Below are 16,767 nucleotides of genomic sequence, written 5' to 3' on the forward strand. Positions count from 1 at the left end.
GCTACAGTCAAGACAGCATGGCTGGAGATGCTGGGATGCTGCTTGAAACCCCAGCGTTTAAACCAGGTGCCTGCCTGGACTGGATTAATCTTTTAGGTATAAAACGTGATTTCTCTTCTAAAGATTTCTTAACTCCTTATGACAAATACTCCTTCCTGATGCAGGGGGAATATTATTTGGCTTAATAAGGAGTGAAAACTAATACCAGTGGCTTTCACTTGAGGTATTCCTGCAGGTGTTATGCTCACCTGGGCTACTCCACTGCTGTTCCCCCAGCACAATACCTAGCTTCATGCACTGTCTTAAGCTGGGCACACCCTAACTGGCCAAGGAGTTTTATGTCATTTCTGTCAGGTGTGTTAAAATTCCCTGGGGTGAGGTCTTTTCAGCTTGACAGTATGGCATGACATTACACCACCTATGCTGACGTTGCTCCTGCTCTCCCGATGAGGGGAGGAGACCGGAAGGGTGGAGGCTGTGGGCAGAGGTCCCTTAAGGAGGCAATGTGGGGCAGCTGGATATTCCCACAGCTCTGGTCACCAGCATTCATGCGGGAAGCACTGCAGGATGGGCGGGCAGGAGGATACCCTTACTGCTCAACACCTATCCCTGGATCACAGTCACAGAAGATCTGCAGTGGTTTAGGCAGAGGGACTAACTGGTTAACTAGCTCACAAAATTAACTTTTTTTGCTATGAATGTTTATACGTCTCCAGGTAGAACATGTATGCCCACCTCCATATTCTCCCAGGCTCTCATATTCTCCCAGGCCTGGTGGCATGCGCTGGCAGGCAGCAGTACAGGCCTGCTGCAGTGTGCCACAGCAAAAGGCTCACCAGGAGGGACTTCTGCCTCCCTCCTCCCCTTTTCTCCCCAAGCTCACACAACACTCCCCGGCCAAATGGCCATCTCTCATCCCATGTGCTGCATTCCCACTCTCTCTGGAGAGTGGTTTGGACCTGGCTGATCTCAGCCATCTTGGCTCTGACATGCTCTTTGTCTTCAGGGAGTGAGGCAGTCCCTCCCACAGCCAGCTAAACACATCCTCTCCTGCATATTTCACCTACAACAACCACCAGGACCACCTCCCCCTTAGGGTCAATCACTGGGCTAGACTAATTATGATGATCAGCCACTTAAAGAGAACAAAAATAGCCACCTCCTGTAATCCAGCCCATGTAATTCTAAACCATGTTCTCCCTTACATCAGTTTTATCTTTTGGCTTTTAAGCTAATTGGAAGATCCTGAAGCCCCACAAGCGAACTAACATGTGCATGTGAAATCACTAGAAAGTAAGGGAGGGAGTTCTCAAAATGCCCATGCAGAGTGATTTAGTAATCAAAACTACAGGCTGGGTTTTGTCATCTGATGGGGAATATTTGAAAAGGGAGGTACTACCAGAGGACACATTGATATTCTGGAAGTTAACTGTTCTCAGTGATTATTGCAGCTGTAACAGAGCCTGCTGGTCATACATATCCAGGGGCATCAATACAGTGCATGTCCACCCCTGCACTTAGCCGGGATATCACAGCAGGTAATGCTTCTTCTTGGTCTTCCAGATGAAGATGGAGCACTGTACATGGAGGCATAGTTCATCTCCAGTCAAGAGAACGACATCTGCAGGTCAGATGTACCTGGCTTGGCTCCGGCCAGTGGCCAGGACAGGCAGTCATTTGGCTACAGTGTAGGCAACTCCAGTGGGAATCAAACAACTCAGAGGAAAAGTACTCGATGGTGTAATGTTGGAGGGAAATGTGAACGTCTTTCCTACACTGCCGCCATGGACCTTAGTCTACTGTGGGAATGGAACAGCAGGGCTGATGATGAATTTAGTGATCCTCTTAAATGGAAACAGGACTCTGACAAAATCTTGCCTGCTTTTTGTTACCCTGTTAAATGTCAAAAGTAGCAATCAGCCACCTAGCAGCCAAAATGAAATAAACTGTAACAGCACATACTATAAAAAATGAGCAACCATGATTCATATTTTCATCTAAAAAAAATTAAAAAAATCCCCTGTGGCCAACCTCCTTTTCCCTCCTGTTGCCCTGCCCTGCTCTGCGCAGTCTTTGCAGCGATCCAGCTGCTTCCTGGGCTCGACAGAAAGACTTGCAGCAGATCTGAGGTTTCAGGCCTGGCTTGGCTGCACTCGGCCCTCTCATACTGACTCAAAATGGGTCTGTGTGTAAGGAACACCTACACATTTCCATGCCTTGTACTCCCTCCAGCCCCCCCAGGATGGCTGCGATGTGCTCCCTGTTGCAGCACTGCTGCTTGGGATCCTTGGTGGTGGGTGCTTGCTTCTCCTCACCACGATCTGCACGGGGCATTTCCTTCCCCATCAACCCCTTGGACCTCCCACGCTCCCAGCATGTCAGAAGCATTGCTCCATACCCCTTCCCTCCATGCTTCTCACTGCTGGGTGCTTTATCCTGCTTTATTGCTCATGTCCAGCATGGAACTGCTCCTTCTTGCAGTGACTGTGTTGCATGTACTGCAGTTTGGGATCCTTTCACAACCCAGCCCCACTTCCCCCACTCCTCCCCCAACCACCCCTTCTTGCAATAATTTTGTAGACACAATTAGGTTAATAGGTTTGCCAGCCTTGACTTGACAATTTAGCAAATATTCTAGGTTGGGATGTGTCAGGAGATGATCATTAAAAGCTGTACTCAGTGTTACATTAGAGTGGCAACACTTTGCCTCTTCATTTTATTGTTTTCTGCTAATGTGACTGACACAGGGTTTTAACTTAGAAAGTGAAGTGTGGGCGGAAGAAGTGAGGTGAAACAGAGGCACGTCTGCTAAATGTAATCACTAGAAAACTGCTGATTATACTCATCTATAGCACACTCAAGAGATAATTTTAGAGCTGAGGCAGGAAGTTAGTAAGATGCTGACAAAAACGTACAGTGGGCACTGCTCACCATTTTCAGAAGCACACTAAGAACTTTCTTCACTTTCGCACTGCTGGGCTGCAAACAATAATAAGGAACAGCTAGAAACCATGGGCAGGTTCTTGGCACAGACTAGCATCCACAGACCCAAAGGACCTCTGTTCCTACCAAGCCCCTCATGTAGGTGGCCAGATTTTCATACACAAGCGCCCCTGCCCTGGCTTATGGAGGTGCCTGCATGGAAGCAGACATTTCAGAAAAACTCGCTGTACAAGTGAAGGCCGTACACTTGAAAATCTGGCCCTAGAGATGGTTAAACACGTCTCAAAATAAGAATCGCTCAGCACAGCAACACCATTTTAATAAATACTAAACGTAGTGGATTGATTTTTTAATAATGTTTCGAAAATTAAGAAGCCTGACAGAAACAGAAACCGGAAATGCTTTATCGTCAACTCTTTGTAAAAGCATATTTTTCATTCCAGTAAATGAAACACATCAACTTTCTTTTTTTCCATCTAATTAAATATTTCCTGGACAAACTAGACTGTCTTTGCCTTGTCAAATATCACTACTTGTCTACATAACATTCAAAGAAAAACATTTCTATGTTCACTATTCTTGATACCGATTATTTGTCAGATAACAGAAATCATAGACAGCATTAGCTCCTATCTGCAAAAAGTAAGCTCTTGAACGGGTTTCCTCTATTTTGATGCATCTACTTAGAAGAAATATGAAAAAAAAGAACAGTGATCTAACCAGTATCATTCAATTAGTTATTTAAAGTCTTCTGCACTCTTGCCTCTGAGCTGGAGAATTCTTTCAGCTTTCTCAGCAGATGAAAGCACTGGATTTTGAACCACAGAATACATATCAGGTTGTTTGTGTGCTTCTTCATTCTCTTCAGATTAGGTTATACTTCAAATGTTACTGCTTAAGTCTAGTGATTTCAGAAGTCTATTCCTCCTGTTTGAAAGGCATATATATGCCAATGGTATAATAAAGTCATAGAAGCAAAATTATACACAGTCATAAATATAAATAATTAAAAAAAAAACCACAACAGCATTTTTCTAGAGGGTAGGGTTCACAAACGCAGGGTTTAACAATGGTATTCCAAAATGTTCTGCTGCACATAATGGGGCCAACAGAGAACAGCTGCACAGAGCTACAGTACTGCAGGGATTGGAAAGGCAGAAAATCCCAAGTGTCTGTACACTGTGTTTTGTACAGACTCCTGACTGCAGTGCTTGGTGCTGGGCCTTGCTCCTGATACTCTAATGGGATGTGGCAATGCAAAGAACATTAGTACTTACCATATGATCTGGGGGGATTCACCTATGCCAGAATGGTAAGGACACTACTTATATTTCTGTGTTGGGCATGTCTAGGTAGTAGTCTGGAGAGCCTAGATCTTGCAGGCTCCACGACAAAACTGATATGCACTTGCTCAGTGGTAATAATATTGAAGCAATACTTAAAAAAAAAAAAAAAAAAAAAAAAAAGCCATTGCAGCCATTTATATACAATACAGACAAATACAGGATTTGGGATAGCTCAAATTCAAATTCAGCAGAACTGGATCATTAATTCAAAATTTTAATTAAAAGTAGATTATGAGAACTTAGGTTCATAGTCTGTCCCCAGCCAAAGACACGCTGGCTCCTTTTCCAGACCTAGTCTCTCCTTTTTGATGCCTCCACTTTTTTTTTTTTTTTTTTTGGTTGGTTGCTTTGGTTTGTTGTTTGTTTGTTTTGTTTTTGAAACTTTTCATTTACAGAGCAGTAAGATTTTCACTTATACAGTATTTCTTTTCTTTCTGAGGCAGGAACTCTTCTTCACCAAGTAAGTCCCTGCTCTACAAAACTCTTGAGCTAACACAAAGGAAAAGTACGGTCCTGCCACATCTCTGCAGCACGGGAGAAGCCTTATGGTGGTGAAACTGTGACAATCTGCTGGAGAGGACAGTTTGTGTCAGCTGCATGTCACAGAGCTGTACTCCATGGAGACGCTATAGGACCATCCACTGGAGATGGGATGAGTGAGGCCACGTGTCCCTGGATCCACTGGCTGTTTTCCCCTAGGGAATGAGGAGAAATAGGAGCTACAGGAAAAAAAACACCTATTGTACTGTGGTCTGGGTGGCAGCCACACAGTGCTGCCACATGCATCTGTCCCACTGGTTGCACTGTGTGTATGCGCACATACCCACCCCAGGAGCACAGCCATGGTGCTTGTGTACTATTTGGGTTTTAGCCCATACACGGTATTTTGCTTTGGCACAGTGTAGTTGGGCTGTAAAATATTTCTAATGTGTGCAGCTTTAAAAAAATCCCCAATGGAGACGAACCTGCAAAATTACGGTAAGCAATTAAATGCTAGCATTTTGACTAGTCCTAAGACAGAATAAGAAGCTTACAGGACAACGTATCTGACACGTGTAAACCCTTTCTTCATACTTGGTGATCCACTTTGACATTTGCTTGACAAAAAAATACACCTTCTGTATTTGTGGAATTTATTTAGACAAAAGACAAAGTGTTACCTGGAGCAAAATACTGCTCACCTCCTTTAGTTTTTTGTACCTAGATCACACAGTGGTAACTCAACTATTTCTTTCCTGATGAGCTTTTTTTTTTTTTTTTTTTTTTTTTTTTTAATAATGCCTTAAAACATTACAAGAACATTGTGACTGAAATCAAATGAAGTACAACATCCTAAAATGGACTCCTAGAAACACAGTGGCTTAAAAGACTGATTGAGTCGTTCTGACTGATTCCTGAATATGCAGTCAAGCTGATGATAGCTATCTTTAAAAGGTACAAAGGAAACAACCAGCAACATAGGGCAAAACCTTTTAGTTGCAACACAGCCATAATAAATAGATAATCATCATTATATCATTAATCCTGATAATTACAGTAACATATTCATGCTTACCACTGTTGTAAGTTTGAAAATAACTTTTTTTTTTAGTTACCTACATGTACATATTCACATATAAAAAGAAAATCTGAGTGGAGAACAAAACAGGAACAGGGGGAGGCATATTTACTATTCAATATCAGCTTCCATTTCCCCTACTCTGGTTTTACACTTGTTCTTTCAGGTTCCCCTACACTGAAACAAAAAGATTTCACAGGAATTCAAATCAGTACAGCAGACTAAACATGATTCCCACTGTTTTCAACAATTACCATAATTAAAGATGTCTTTGCACAATAATGTCTAGGCTGTTTCTCTATTGCCTGTCACTAGGTAGCTATCCCCATTGTTTCCCATCAGTTGAAACATTACATGTTTCAACCTCAAAATGGTGATATCATAAACTGACTTAGCAATAGTGAGTATTATTCCCATGGTTTGGAATAATGTTAAAAAAAAAAAAAGGTGTATGTAAATGCTGGAGAGGAAAGATGCTGCTTAATAAACAGCAATTTTCAATAGAGGTATATTTGAAATACTTATGATGGGATTATACTTGGGTGGCATGGCAATATCTTTTGACCTTTAAAACATATTTCTGTTGTTGAAAAGAGTTTTGTAAGAGAATAACAACTCTTTTCAATTTAAGAAACGAGCAGTCTTTAAATATACACAGACATATCCACTGGGGATCAAGTTTGCATAAGTATGCTGATTCAGTGAGGCATAACTACTCAGCACATACGCAGTAAGTATTCTGTTGCCCATGTCAGGTTTCTTGTACTTTTATTTTAAATTAAGGTCCTGATACAAGTCTGTAGTGCATGAAAGCTAACAAGGTGAAATTCCAAACTTGTATTTTATGGGATTTCACCTGCAAAAAGGTGGCAGGGCTCTTCAAGTCATGTGGCATGACCCAAAGACTGCTTTGTGGGTACCACCCTCGGAAGGACAGTTTTCACTTGTAAAGTCTACAAAAAGCATGAACCTAATCTTTTTTTTTTTTTTTTTTTTTTTCTTTTTTTAATTCCTCTTACTTCCAAAACATCAAAAACAAAATAAACCCTCCTTTTTCCCCAAAAAAAGTGTTCCTAGCAAAAGAGCTATTTCAGATTAAAAGAAATAATCTAAATTTGCCTAATACTAGGATCTCCATACAAGCTTGCTTGGAATTCAGCTAGCATGAATATTTTATTGTCACTTTGTAGTTACCAATATACACTTCCAAAAATAAATTGGCACACTTGTTTTAAAACATTTCTAAATAAACATTTATAAATTCTAAATATTTTTAAATACTCTGATCTTCATACGCATCAGAATTTTAATTACAGCCCAAGAGTAGGACCAATGTGGAGCACTGTTTCTACCCTGGGAGACACAGCAAGGTGAAGGATGACTGGAAGCAGAATCCCCACACCACCCCTAGCAGAGCTTAGCACGCTACAATGTTGTGGTGAGAATTCAGAAGTAGTATTCAAATCCAACGTACCCTCTGGGGCCAGAAAGTCACACTGAGGGTTGACAGCACACTAGCAGGGATTTAAGCAGGTTCACAATTTGTGAGTACACGTCAGTTTGTGCAGGAGCAAGTCAACTCCCCAAAGCAAAAAGAAGCCCTTGTTCTAACAGGTCTCTGCCACCAATACAAAATAAAATAATTTGCAGAGAAGGCCTCTTGTGTGGGCAGCAGAGAGAAAGGCAACCCTTGTGGTTTCTTTCTCACTCTCATTTTACAGCACCGGGCATGCCTGCGAGTTACTCAGGTTACTAAAGAATTATCAGTGCCATATATCTTTCTAAGCTGCCATCATTATCTCTCATTTTTACTAGCAGAGATAAGAAACATATTTTGTTACCATTAGCTGGGAGATAGGTGAAAAGCTGGTACTGGCTTCTCTTTCTCTTTCCGTTGCAGACATAAAAGTTGACCTGAACAGGGCTGGTAATTCTCTGATTGCGGAAAGGTGGTATCTCAACCACCAACGAATTCTGCAAAAACAAACAAATCAGAAGGTCAGGGCATGACTGGGGCAGAAGAGTGTACAAACATATTTATATGTTAACCCTGGGAAGGAGAAGACTCATCTCCTAGGGAAGAATGTACTCTCTACATGGAACTGTTGGATTTCATTGGCAGGGGTTGTCTCCTGCAGCCTGCAGTGTACTGTGTGTCAGGCAATCCCTACAACTCCTTCCAGCTTTAAGCCATTTCAGCACAGGCATGGCACACTGGTGAGCAGGATGGGTACTCGTGCTTTATACATGGGGGTGAGAGGCTGAGAAGGGCTTTGGAGATGGGCACTGCAGAGCCAAGTAGAAGGGAGCATATTTAACAGCATGACAGTTTTCATAAAGTCCTGAGGCTCTCCTCTGCCTCCTTATCCAAGGCTGTCAAGCTTGTTTCAGTGGAGAGACATCAATGTGGATGAGGCGCAGACTGACTAGGTTCTGTTAGGTTGCTGTATACAGAATAGCACGGAGGAGGTCACCTGGGACATCTGTCTAAACAGCCAACAAGTGGCACACTTCTGGAGCAGAGCTGTGAAGAGACTCACACGTGAGACTAAGCAGCTCAAAACCAGTGGAACAAAACAGGACCTGGAGGAAAAGATTCCCTAACTGGGAAAATGAGATTTTAGCACGGCTCAGGTCTTTACAGATTCATTAGTCTTCAGCTATTCACTTTGGACAGCATGTACAATATTGTGTATAGATAATGCTTTCTCCCTTCTGCCTCTGACAAGAACCTGGAGCTATAATCAAACTGTGGCCAATAACTTTGCAGTAGAAAGCACAACCACTCAGCTGGCAGGTTGTCCCCAGTACATCCTGCCCTAATATAACTTCCTTTGAAAGGAGAATTAGGACTGGAATATGATTATTCAAGTATCTCCACTTTCCAAAATTTATTTCTTTAGTTATTTATTAGCATAACAACTAAGGAAGCTTTAAGCATGCTAATTTCTGTGGATGGGAGATCTTGCAAGAATATCTAGTTCTACAGGTTGGAGCTCTGGAGATCGTGCAAATGATGTTCCACAGTCAGATAACAAATGCTCTGGCATGGGGCTAAGGAAAGACTTGGCTGCTAGGGCATCAGCTTCCATAAATGCACAGTGAAATCTGCTGTGACCATCAGAACTTCCCTTGGCAGTCTAAAAGAATAAAGGGAAATGTTAACCTTAACATTTGGCTTGTTTTCAGCTGAGGTCTTGAAATTGGTTGTCTGCATGTCTCCAGCAGGTTCACAGATAGCAGACCATTGCTTATTGCTACAGAAGTTAAATAGTTGCCGTATTTCCCACTTACAGTCATAGTTGAGTAAGCCACAGTTCTTCAGCACTGGGTTTGATCTCCTGAGAGAGGACTCACATTTCCTCTGCTGAAGGTACACGAAAGCCAGGGAAAATGCTCAGAAATTGTTTTGGGAGCAGAGGCAAGAAACAACCCAGCAAGACAGAAGATGAGCAGACAGGGCTGGCCCATCCTGGACAATGAAAAAATATTTTCCAAATGGTCTCTTCTACTTTCGGGATAGATTCCAACGAAGGCTTTTTACCCCATGCTCCCATTAAAGAAAGATTTCCAGGAGGGGAGGCCTAAGTACTTGTTCTGTTTCAGTGGGGAGACGCAGTGCCAAAGGCTTGGAAATCCCTCTTTAGTAATAGTGCTAGAGAAGGCAGTATATATTTTTCATCTTGATGTTAAAATATTTAAGGCAGACTTACAGGCTTGCACATTTCTTTGTCAGTTTTGGCTTCCATTTCCCACACATGGTGACCATCTAAAAGACAAAAGAAAAAGATATCTAGTTCTGACCTTTTTTCCTCTCCCAAGCCTACAAAAGAGTGACTTTTGAAAAAAAATATTAATAATAAAAATCTCTTTAATGGAAGAAGCATTGCATATATGAAAAACAACTCTCAAAACCCATTGCCAAAGCTTTGCCCAACCAGCAAGCCAGCTGGGTAACCTGCTACAGAAGCCCATTTAACATTCTTTCAGGGGAGAACCACAGTCCAGAGTACAATATACTGGGATGGAGGAATGCCACTGGTATTTTATTCTGCCACTAATTTAAACAGAACATACAAGTGTTCTACACATTAGTTTTCCAAATGTTCAGACAAAAAAACTGCTACCTATAAGTCCCTTTGATCTCTACCTATGCAGTCAGTCATGCTCAACATTAATATTAAACAAAGCAAAACAAAAAAGTAGTATTAAGGAAGCTCCTCAGCCATGCAGTGTTTCCTTTTAATATACTCCTAGTCTGGCTTTTCATATTTCTGCTGCTTGGATCAAAAGGCAAGACAATATGCTGGGATATGTAGCTTCTGTGAATCACGACTCCATTTCAAAATTGTTTTAGATCAGCTACAGTGGTCCAACCAACAATTTTCTGGAGCTGCTTCTAGTAGTGTGTTGGGTCGTCCCAATTCACTGTATTCCTATTTTCAAATAAAAAGGGATTTAAGCCACAACTATCAGGTTTTTGTTGTTGTTGTTGTTGTTGTTGTTGTTTTGTTTTGTTTTGTTTTGTTTTCTGAGGACTTGTCTTTTGGAATAAATTGGTTTTGTCTGGTCACTTTTTCTGTGTCTCACTGACACAGAAGTAACTGGTCAATAACAGTTGTTTTTTTAACTTCCTTGTGGCTTCAAAGTACAACTGCAGAGAAATTAGAAAAAAAAATACAAAATGTAGGGTTTCCATTCTGCAGGCCTAGAAAAACACAAACATATATGAAAGGCCACAAGCAGATTGCTGTCTAAGTTCAGCAACAGGGACACACACTTGCAGCTTAAGGAGTCCCACCACTGTCAGATGTCCCTGGAATGAATGGGGAAATTCGACTTTATGTCACCTCTTTTGTATATTTATTGCAGCATTGGGACATACAAATGCAAATATTAGTTATTTTGAACTTCATCACATAGACTTGGGCCTGCCTTAGAAAAACAGCTCTCAGCAAGGTAAAAAAGTGAATGCACTTTTTCTTCTCTCTTCACTTTCATGGACAGGATGGAGGTGACGCATTTAGAACTGTCTGATTTATTACAAATGGCTGTAAATAATATTTTTGTGTACAGCTGTCCTACTGTGAAAGGAATGTTGTTCAGGAACTAGCACTGGCAATTGCTTAAATGTTCAAAACCATTTCTTTTTAACATATGGAAAAAAGTGCAATGTGAAAGCTGTAACACAAATAGCATGGCAGATTTGGCTGGTCTTTATGTAGGAAACAATTAGCAGATCTACCCTTAGTTTCTTCCTACTTTTTAAATTGTGACACTGGAAAAACAATCCCTTTAATCGGCACTGCCACATTCGGGTGGGGAAAGAGAAGGATCAGCCAGTTCACGTTCAGATCTCCTAAGCCTTTTAGGAGTGCCAGCACTGAAACAGACTTCTGGAGGATGAGTGATCACTTCACAATTTATCTAAAAGATGCTTCCCCCAAGCTGTCAGTAAAAAAAAAAAAAAAAAAAAGAAAAAGCTGACAAGATTCTACAAGTCAGGTCATATCTGTTGTCTGGAAGTAGCCACCTCTATCTTCCATCCCTTTCCTACAGAGCCCTTGTAGCTACCTCCTCCTCTCTTCCATCGCAGTTAATTCAGTCAGCTGTAAAGGTGACACAACACTATCACACATTTTGCAAAGTGTAGAAACTTCTGCTTTGTAAAGGTTTTTGGTGTTTGTTTGTTTGTTTGTTTTTTTTTTCTCTAAAATCTAAAGACATCCAGACTAGTAGTTAACATGTTCAATCTGCTTTTGTAAATGGATTACCAGAAATTCTTTTTTTTTTTTTTTTTTGTGTTTGTGTGTGTGTGTTTAATTTCTGCTTTGTGAGGTGAATGATCTGATTCAGGTTTCTGTTTTGTATTTCTTGTCGATACCTCAATAAAATTCAAAATGACTCAATCTATGGCTAATACTTCAATTACTTCACATAGTGCCTTTATGCACTTTTGAAATTTTTATGATGACAAAGAGAGTTTGTTCAGAAATATTTTAAATGTTGTAATCTAAACTATTAGGAAAATAAATATCCAGAGCCATAGTTTGTCTCTGGAAGCTAATCAGAACAATACGGACTTTACTCCAAGAAATTCTCTTGAGACTGTCCAGACCATGGCTGCTCAGCAACTGAGGGGAAAGGGAAGAGAGGAAAGAAGTAGGGAATAGACAACTCATTAACAGCTAGTGACATTTCATTTAACAAAAACACAAGGAGGAAAAGTTGTTATGAAGCAGAGACAAAAAAAAAAAAAAGACAATTCCTCATATTACGTCTAGCGAACCAAGAGGGAAATCTCAACGCCCACGGACTGGGACCAGCTCCAGGAGGGAAACCTTAGACCACTACGTCAACCTCTTACAGTAAACATGTTTTGCAGGTTTATACAGTTCAGCTGAAATTTTTTTTAAAAAAGAGAAAGGAATAATGGCTCTGGAATGGTTTGTGGGGGCTCAAAGCCTCATGAAAATCTGTCTACACCAGAGAAAACTGTTTTGCCCCCAGTGCCACATATGCTGAGGACCCTCAGAAGCAAGCGGGATACCATCTCCTGTCAGAGTGTGCTCGAGGAGCGAGGACTGCTCAACCACAAAAGTTTCCATTGTATGCCTGCCACATCTGCAGCAGCCTGGTTCAGAGCCCAAGGCAACTCCCTCCTGGCCTCCAGCCAACCAAAGTACACCAGAGCAATTTATACCTTTCCAAAATGCAAATAATTCAAATTACAGACATAACACAAAGCTGAAGCAGACACATTTCAGGCATTCCCGTTAAAGTTTACTCTCTGGAATTACCGTACCCAAATGGGCAGTTGTTATACGAGGAAGGGGGGTAGAAGGCAGAAAAGGAAGGAGGCAGGGAGGAAAATAGAGAAGGAAGAAAAAGGCTTTTCCAGAGGTCTTATTTCATTCCTTTTCATTTTGTTATTTACTTTTACCAAGTAATAAGAAGAGCCTTCTCCAAACCAAATGTCTGGCTTTGTTTTGGTGTTTTAAGATTTATACTGCAATGTTTTGAACAGAAAGACATCCCTTCATATAGCTAAAAATTTGTGTCAAAGTATTATATTGTTGTGTTGCATTTTATTTCTTTTTTTCTTTTTTCACAAAAGGTAATGAAAAACAAAGCAGCTGCACACAGAACCGCAGGGAAAAAACCTTACAGAGTCACCAGCTGAGAGCCCGACTCCTGTGATGCCAAAAGCACTTGACTTGACAAAGCCAAGACTTCAACAGGGACTCCTGCCATGGGCTTCAAGGAGCTCTGAATCCCTCTTCTTCCACAGCGGCAGCATAAGGAGCACAGCAGTGTCATGGGCATGAGAAACCCCCTGTTTGACAAGAGCTCTCTAACTGTGCCCAGCTGACCTGGGCTCAGCATGGTGCTGTGTTTCACTGGTAAGTGCCCATCAACACTGTCATCAGCTGAAGACGATGGTTTTTGTCAGGAAGTCTGACATTTAAAGACTGATCACTGCTCTGTGCTGATATTTATAGCATTCACTGTTTTGGGTGCATTTCATCATGGTCTGCTTCAGCTTTTTTTCAGACCCAGAGCACCTGGGTTTATTAACGATGAAAATACCACGAATACCGTGAATGAAAATACCATGTTGCTTGGGGTGGATTTTCAGCTCTGCAAAATATAAACATGCAATTTTAAGATGGAGCAGTTTAACAGTGAATGGGTCTTTAAAGTCTGTCCTTATCAACCACTCACTCCAGCGTTAAAGGAAACTGCGCACAAGTCCAGAAGTAAAAATACTCTAATTCATTAGGGAATTCCCTGCAGTATGAGTCACTGAACGGCTTCCCCACCACACCCAGCTAAAAGATTTCCACATAAAAAGGCACTGTAGAGGCCTGTTTTAACACAGAAGCAGCACTAAAAAAGTAGTTGTGTAAATCTAGCAGCATCAGCTATTCACACATAAAACCTAGCAGACCACAACATATGTATTTTCTTCACAGAAGAGCAACCCAGTCAAAGAGCTGTAAAGTCTTTCCTAAGAATTTTTCTCCTGTCTTCTGCTTCTCATTGTCCGGCAGGAAAGATTCAAGAGGGTTTGCAGAACTGGATTCACTTTGTGCACTCCAGAGGACTGTAAGCATAATGCCATAGGTCTGTAGGCTTACAACAGTCAAACCAACAGTGTAACTTTAATTACAGGCTGATGGATGACAGAAAGGGAAAACCATATACAAAACAACAATAACAAGAAACCCTAAGCCTGGAAACTAGTGAAGGTGTAACTTGTGCGTCTGGCAACCACTTAAATCCTGCCTCCGTGAAATAGACATAATAGGAGAGTTCAGATATATTTAAGTGATCTTTACTACAACAGGTTAAAACAGTCTATATTCTGTGGCAGCCCTTTGTTCACTTGAGATACAAGAATAATAGACATTATCTAGGATTTCACTGCCTATACAAAGTGTGCATTTTATATTCTTCCAGACTGGGGCTCAACAAACTGCACTGGCTGGGCTGTAAATCTGTATTTACATTCATATATTGCCAAGTTAGCCAGTGACACTAATGCTAACCCTCTAAAGGAAACTACTACTTGATTAATGTGTTGTGAGATATCCCTGAGCAATAGTGTCTATATTACATCCCACATTTCTTTAACATGTCCACAGCAGGTAGAGCACAGGTGCTATGCAGAATGATTATGCCGTTTAATTTTGAGGTGCTCTGCAAAGGTTGTCTACCTTCCTATTCAACTATGCTAATGCATATTCAGCTCTTTTAGGACTTAAGGATTCAAAAGTTTTTAATTTGCGCACTAACCCCTTTTTCCCTGGGAAGTACATTCTGGCACTGAGACGACTGATCTGTGTGTATGTCCAGAAGGAAAGGACGGGCTTCCAGCAAGAGAAGAGGATGAATATCCATTAAAAGTCCTGTCATTCAGACATAGAGTCATTCGGCTTTGTGCAGAGATGCTATCAGCTTCCATGCACAGGCCAGGTCTGTGCTTGGGCTGAGAATTAGAGGCAAAGAGACAGCTCTGCTGGCTTGGAGAAGAGCACTCCCTCGCCCCAGTCCTGGGCACAACCCCCTGATGCTGTCTCACCTGCCAGCTGAAACACACAGGCACCAGCCTATTAGTGCCAGGTTTCACTTTAGAGGTGACATCCTTCTAGACCTGAGCATAACATCAGGAGCCATGTCACTTTTCTAGGCTGGTCTGTATGTAGTGAAGGTGTCTTGCTGTGAAGAACACTTCCCCAGCTAAACACCAGCAAGCCCAATATTCTGTGGGTGGAGTCAATCCCTGTGTTTACACACCAGTGTATGTTTCAAAAGACATTTACAAGGGACAGGTTATAAGGATGAACTGACAGCAGCCAAGCAGTCTACTGTGGGATGTGAGGTAAAGATGGGACAGAAAGAGAGCAAGAATACAGACAGAAATGTGGATGCTGCAGAGAATAAAGACCTGCAATGTAAGTAGCCAGGACCTTCCTCTTGACCACCCCTGTGGCACTTCAGTATCCTGAGATCTATTGTCTTTTAGGCCTTTGCAAGGAGGAAAAGGCCTTGGGTTGTGCTTGCCTCGAGCCAGCTGCTGAGCCGCTCCACCTCCTACCCTGCTGGTGCCATCAGCTGCCTGCTGCCCGCCATCTCGGCCTCATCTGCCTCTCCAGGCACCCCTCACCTCTCCTTTGCTCTTGCACTTCTTTTGCTACAGGACTACAAGACCACAGGACGACTCTGCTTTCCACCTACTTTATTTCCTCTTCCTTGCCAGGAAGATCCCAGATAACCTCTGCTCTCCTCTCAGCCCACTGTCCCTCTACAGACACTTCCCGCCGTAGTTTTGTTCCCTGACCCTGGCATGCATCAGTCCACGTGAAGCAGGGTTCATGAGTAACTGGTTTAATTGCATTTCCACATCAAAGCTGCTGCATTTGTTTGTGTCTCCTCCTAAGCACCTTTGCAGCATATGGATTTTGTGCATATTCCTTCAGCTATACATTTTTGCAATCTTGAAATTATGTATGAATATTATGTATACATATTTACATCTGTCATGCATACAATACTTTGAAGTTACTTTTTGTCTCTTTTCTACCTTAAAAATAAAAACGTCATGCAGCAACCAGGTGATAAAAATGCAGCACAAACTGTATCTTGCATTACATTGGCATCTGTGCCAGACATGAACTTCCCCTCTGGTTGCTCAGCTGGGTAAGCCAAAAGCTGAGGGACTCACATTCCCTAAATTGCAAGCTTTTTGCTGCTTTTAACACAGTGTGTCTAATAGACCTAATTATTCTGAGTTCAAGTGCTTTGAAATCAACTGTAATTTTAGTCCAGGTACTTAAAGAAGGTGCTGTGCTGAAAACTAACTGATCAGGGCTCATTTTGAACCCAAACCATCTGGAAGGACCTGCCAGATCCTATTTTCATCAGAATGGAACTACTTATGCAATTTGTGTTCTTTGGCACCTCCCCCTATTCAAATTACCCTTGGTCTGAGAATTTTATTTAACAATTCTCAGTAATTCCAGGTCTAAGACACTCAACTTACCAGTAAAACTGCATCTTGATAGCCCTGAAAAATCTCCCTAGAGCATGCAGGGTGAACTGAGCAAACCAGCACAGCCACCCATCAGCAGTCATATCACAGAATCACAGAATCACAGAATTTTCTAGGTTGGAAGAGACCTCAAGGTCATCGAGTCCAACCTCCAACCTAACGCTAACAGCCCTCCACTAAACCATATCCCTAAGCTCTACATCTAAACGTCTTTTGAAGACTTCCAAGGATGGTGACTCCACCACTTCCCTGGGCAGCCTGTTCCAGTGCCTCACAACCCTTTCAGTGAAGAAGTTCTTCCTAACATCTAGCCTAAAACTCCCCTGGCTCAACTTAAACCCATTCCCCCTCGTCCTGTCACCAGG

At 41.8% G+C, this 16,767-nt stretch overlaps 1 protein-coding gene across 7 annotated transcripts in view; it reads right to left on the bottom strand.

Annotated features, from left to right (window-relative positions):
• NFATC1 (nuclear factor of activated T cells 1) overlaps positions 1 to 16,767 on the bottom strand; it is a 120,977-nt gene that overhangs the window by 41,790 nt on the left and 62,420 nt on the right. For 5 of the 7 annotated variants that reach the window (XM_084509671.1, XM_084509669.1, XM_084509673.1 and 2 more), the window contains exons 7-8: positions 9,561 to 9,616; positions 7,689 to 7,821 (exon numbers count right to left, since the gene is read on the bottom strand). In XM_084509671.1, coding sequence (XP_084365797.1) covers positions 7,689 to 7,821; positions 9,561 to 9,616 — 189 coding nt within the window. Of the gene's footprint in view, positions 1 to 3,279; positions 4,985 to 7,688; positions 7,822 to 9,560; positions 9,617 to 16,767 lie in introns of those variants that run through there. The other 2 variants (XM_084509674.1, XM_084509675.1) reach the window with 1 other exon arrangement.

Source organism: Aythya ferina, assembly GCF_964211825.1.
Source record: "Aythya ferina genome assembly, chromosome: 2".
In the NCBI taxonomy this organism is placed as follows: Eukaryota; Metazoa; Chordata; class Aves; order Anseriformes; family Anatidae; genus Aythya; species Aythya ferina.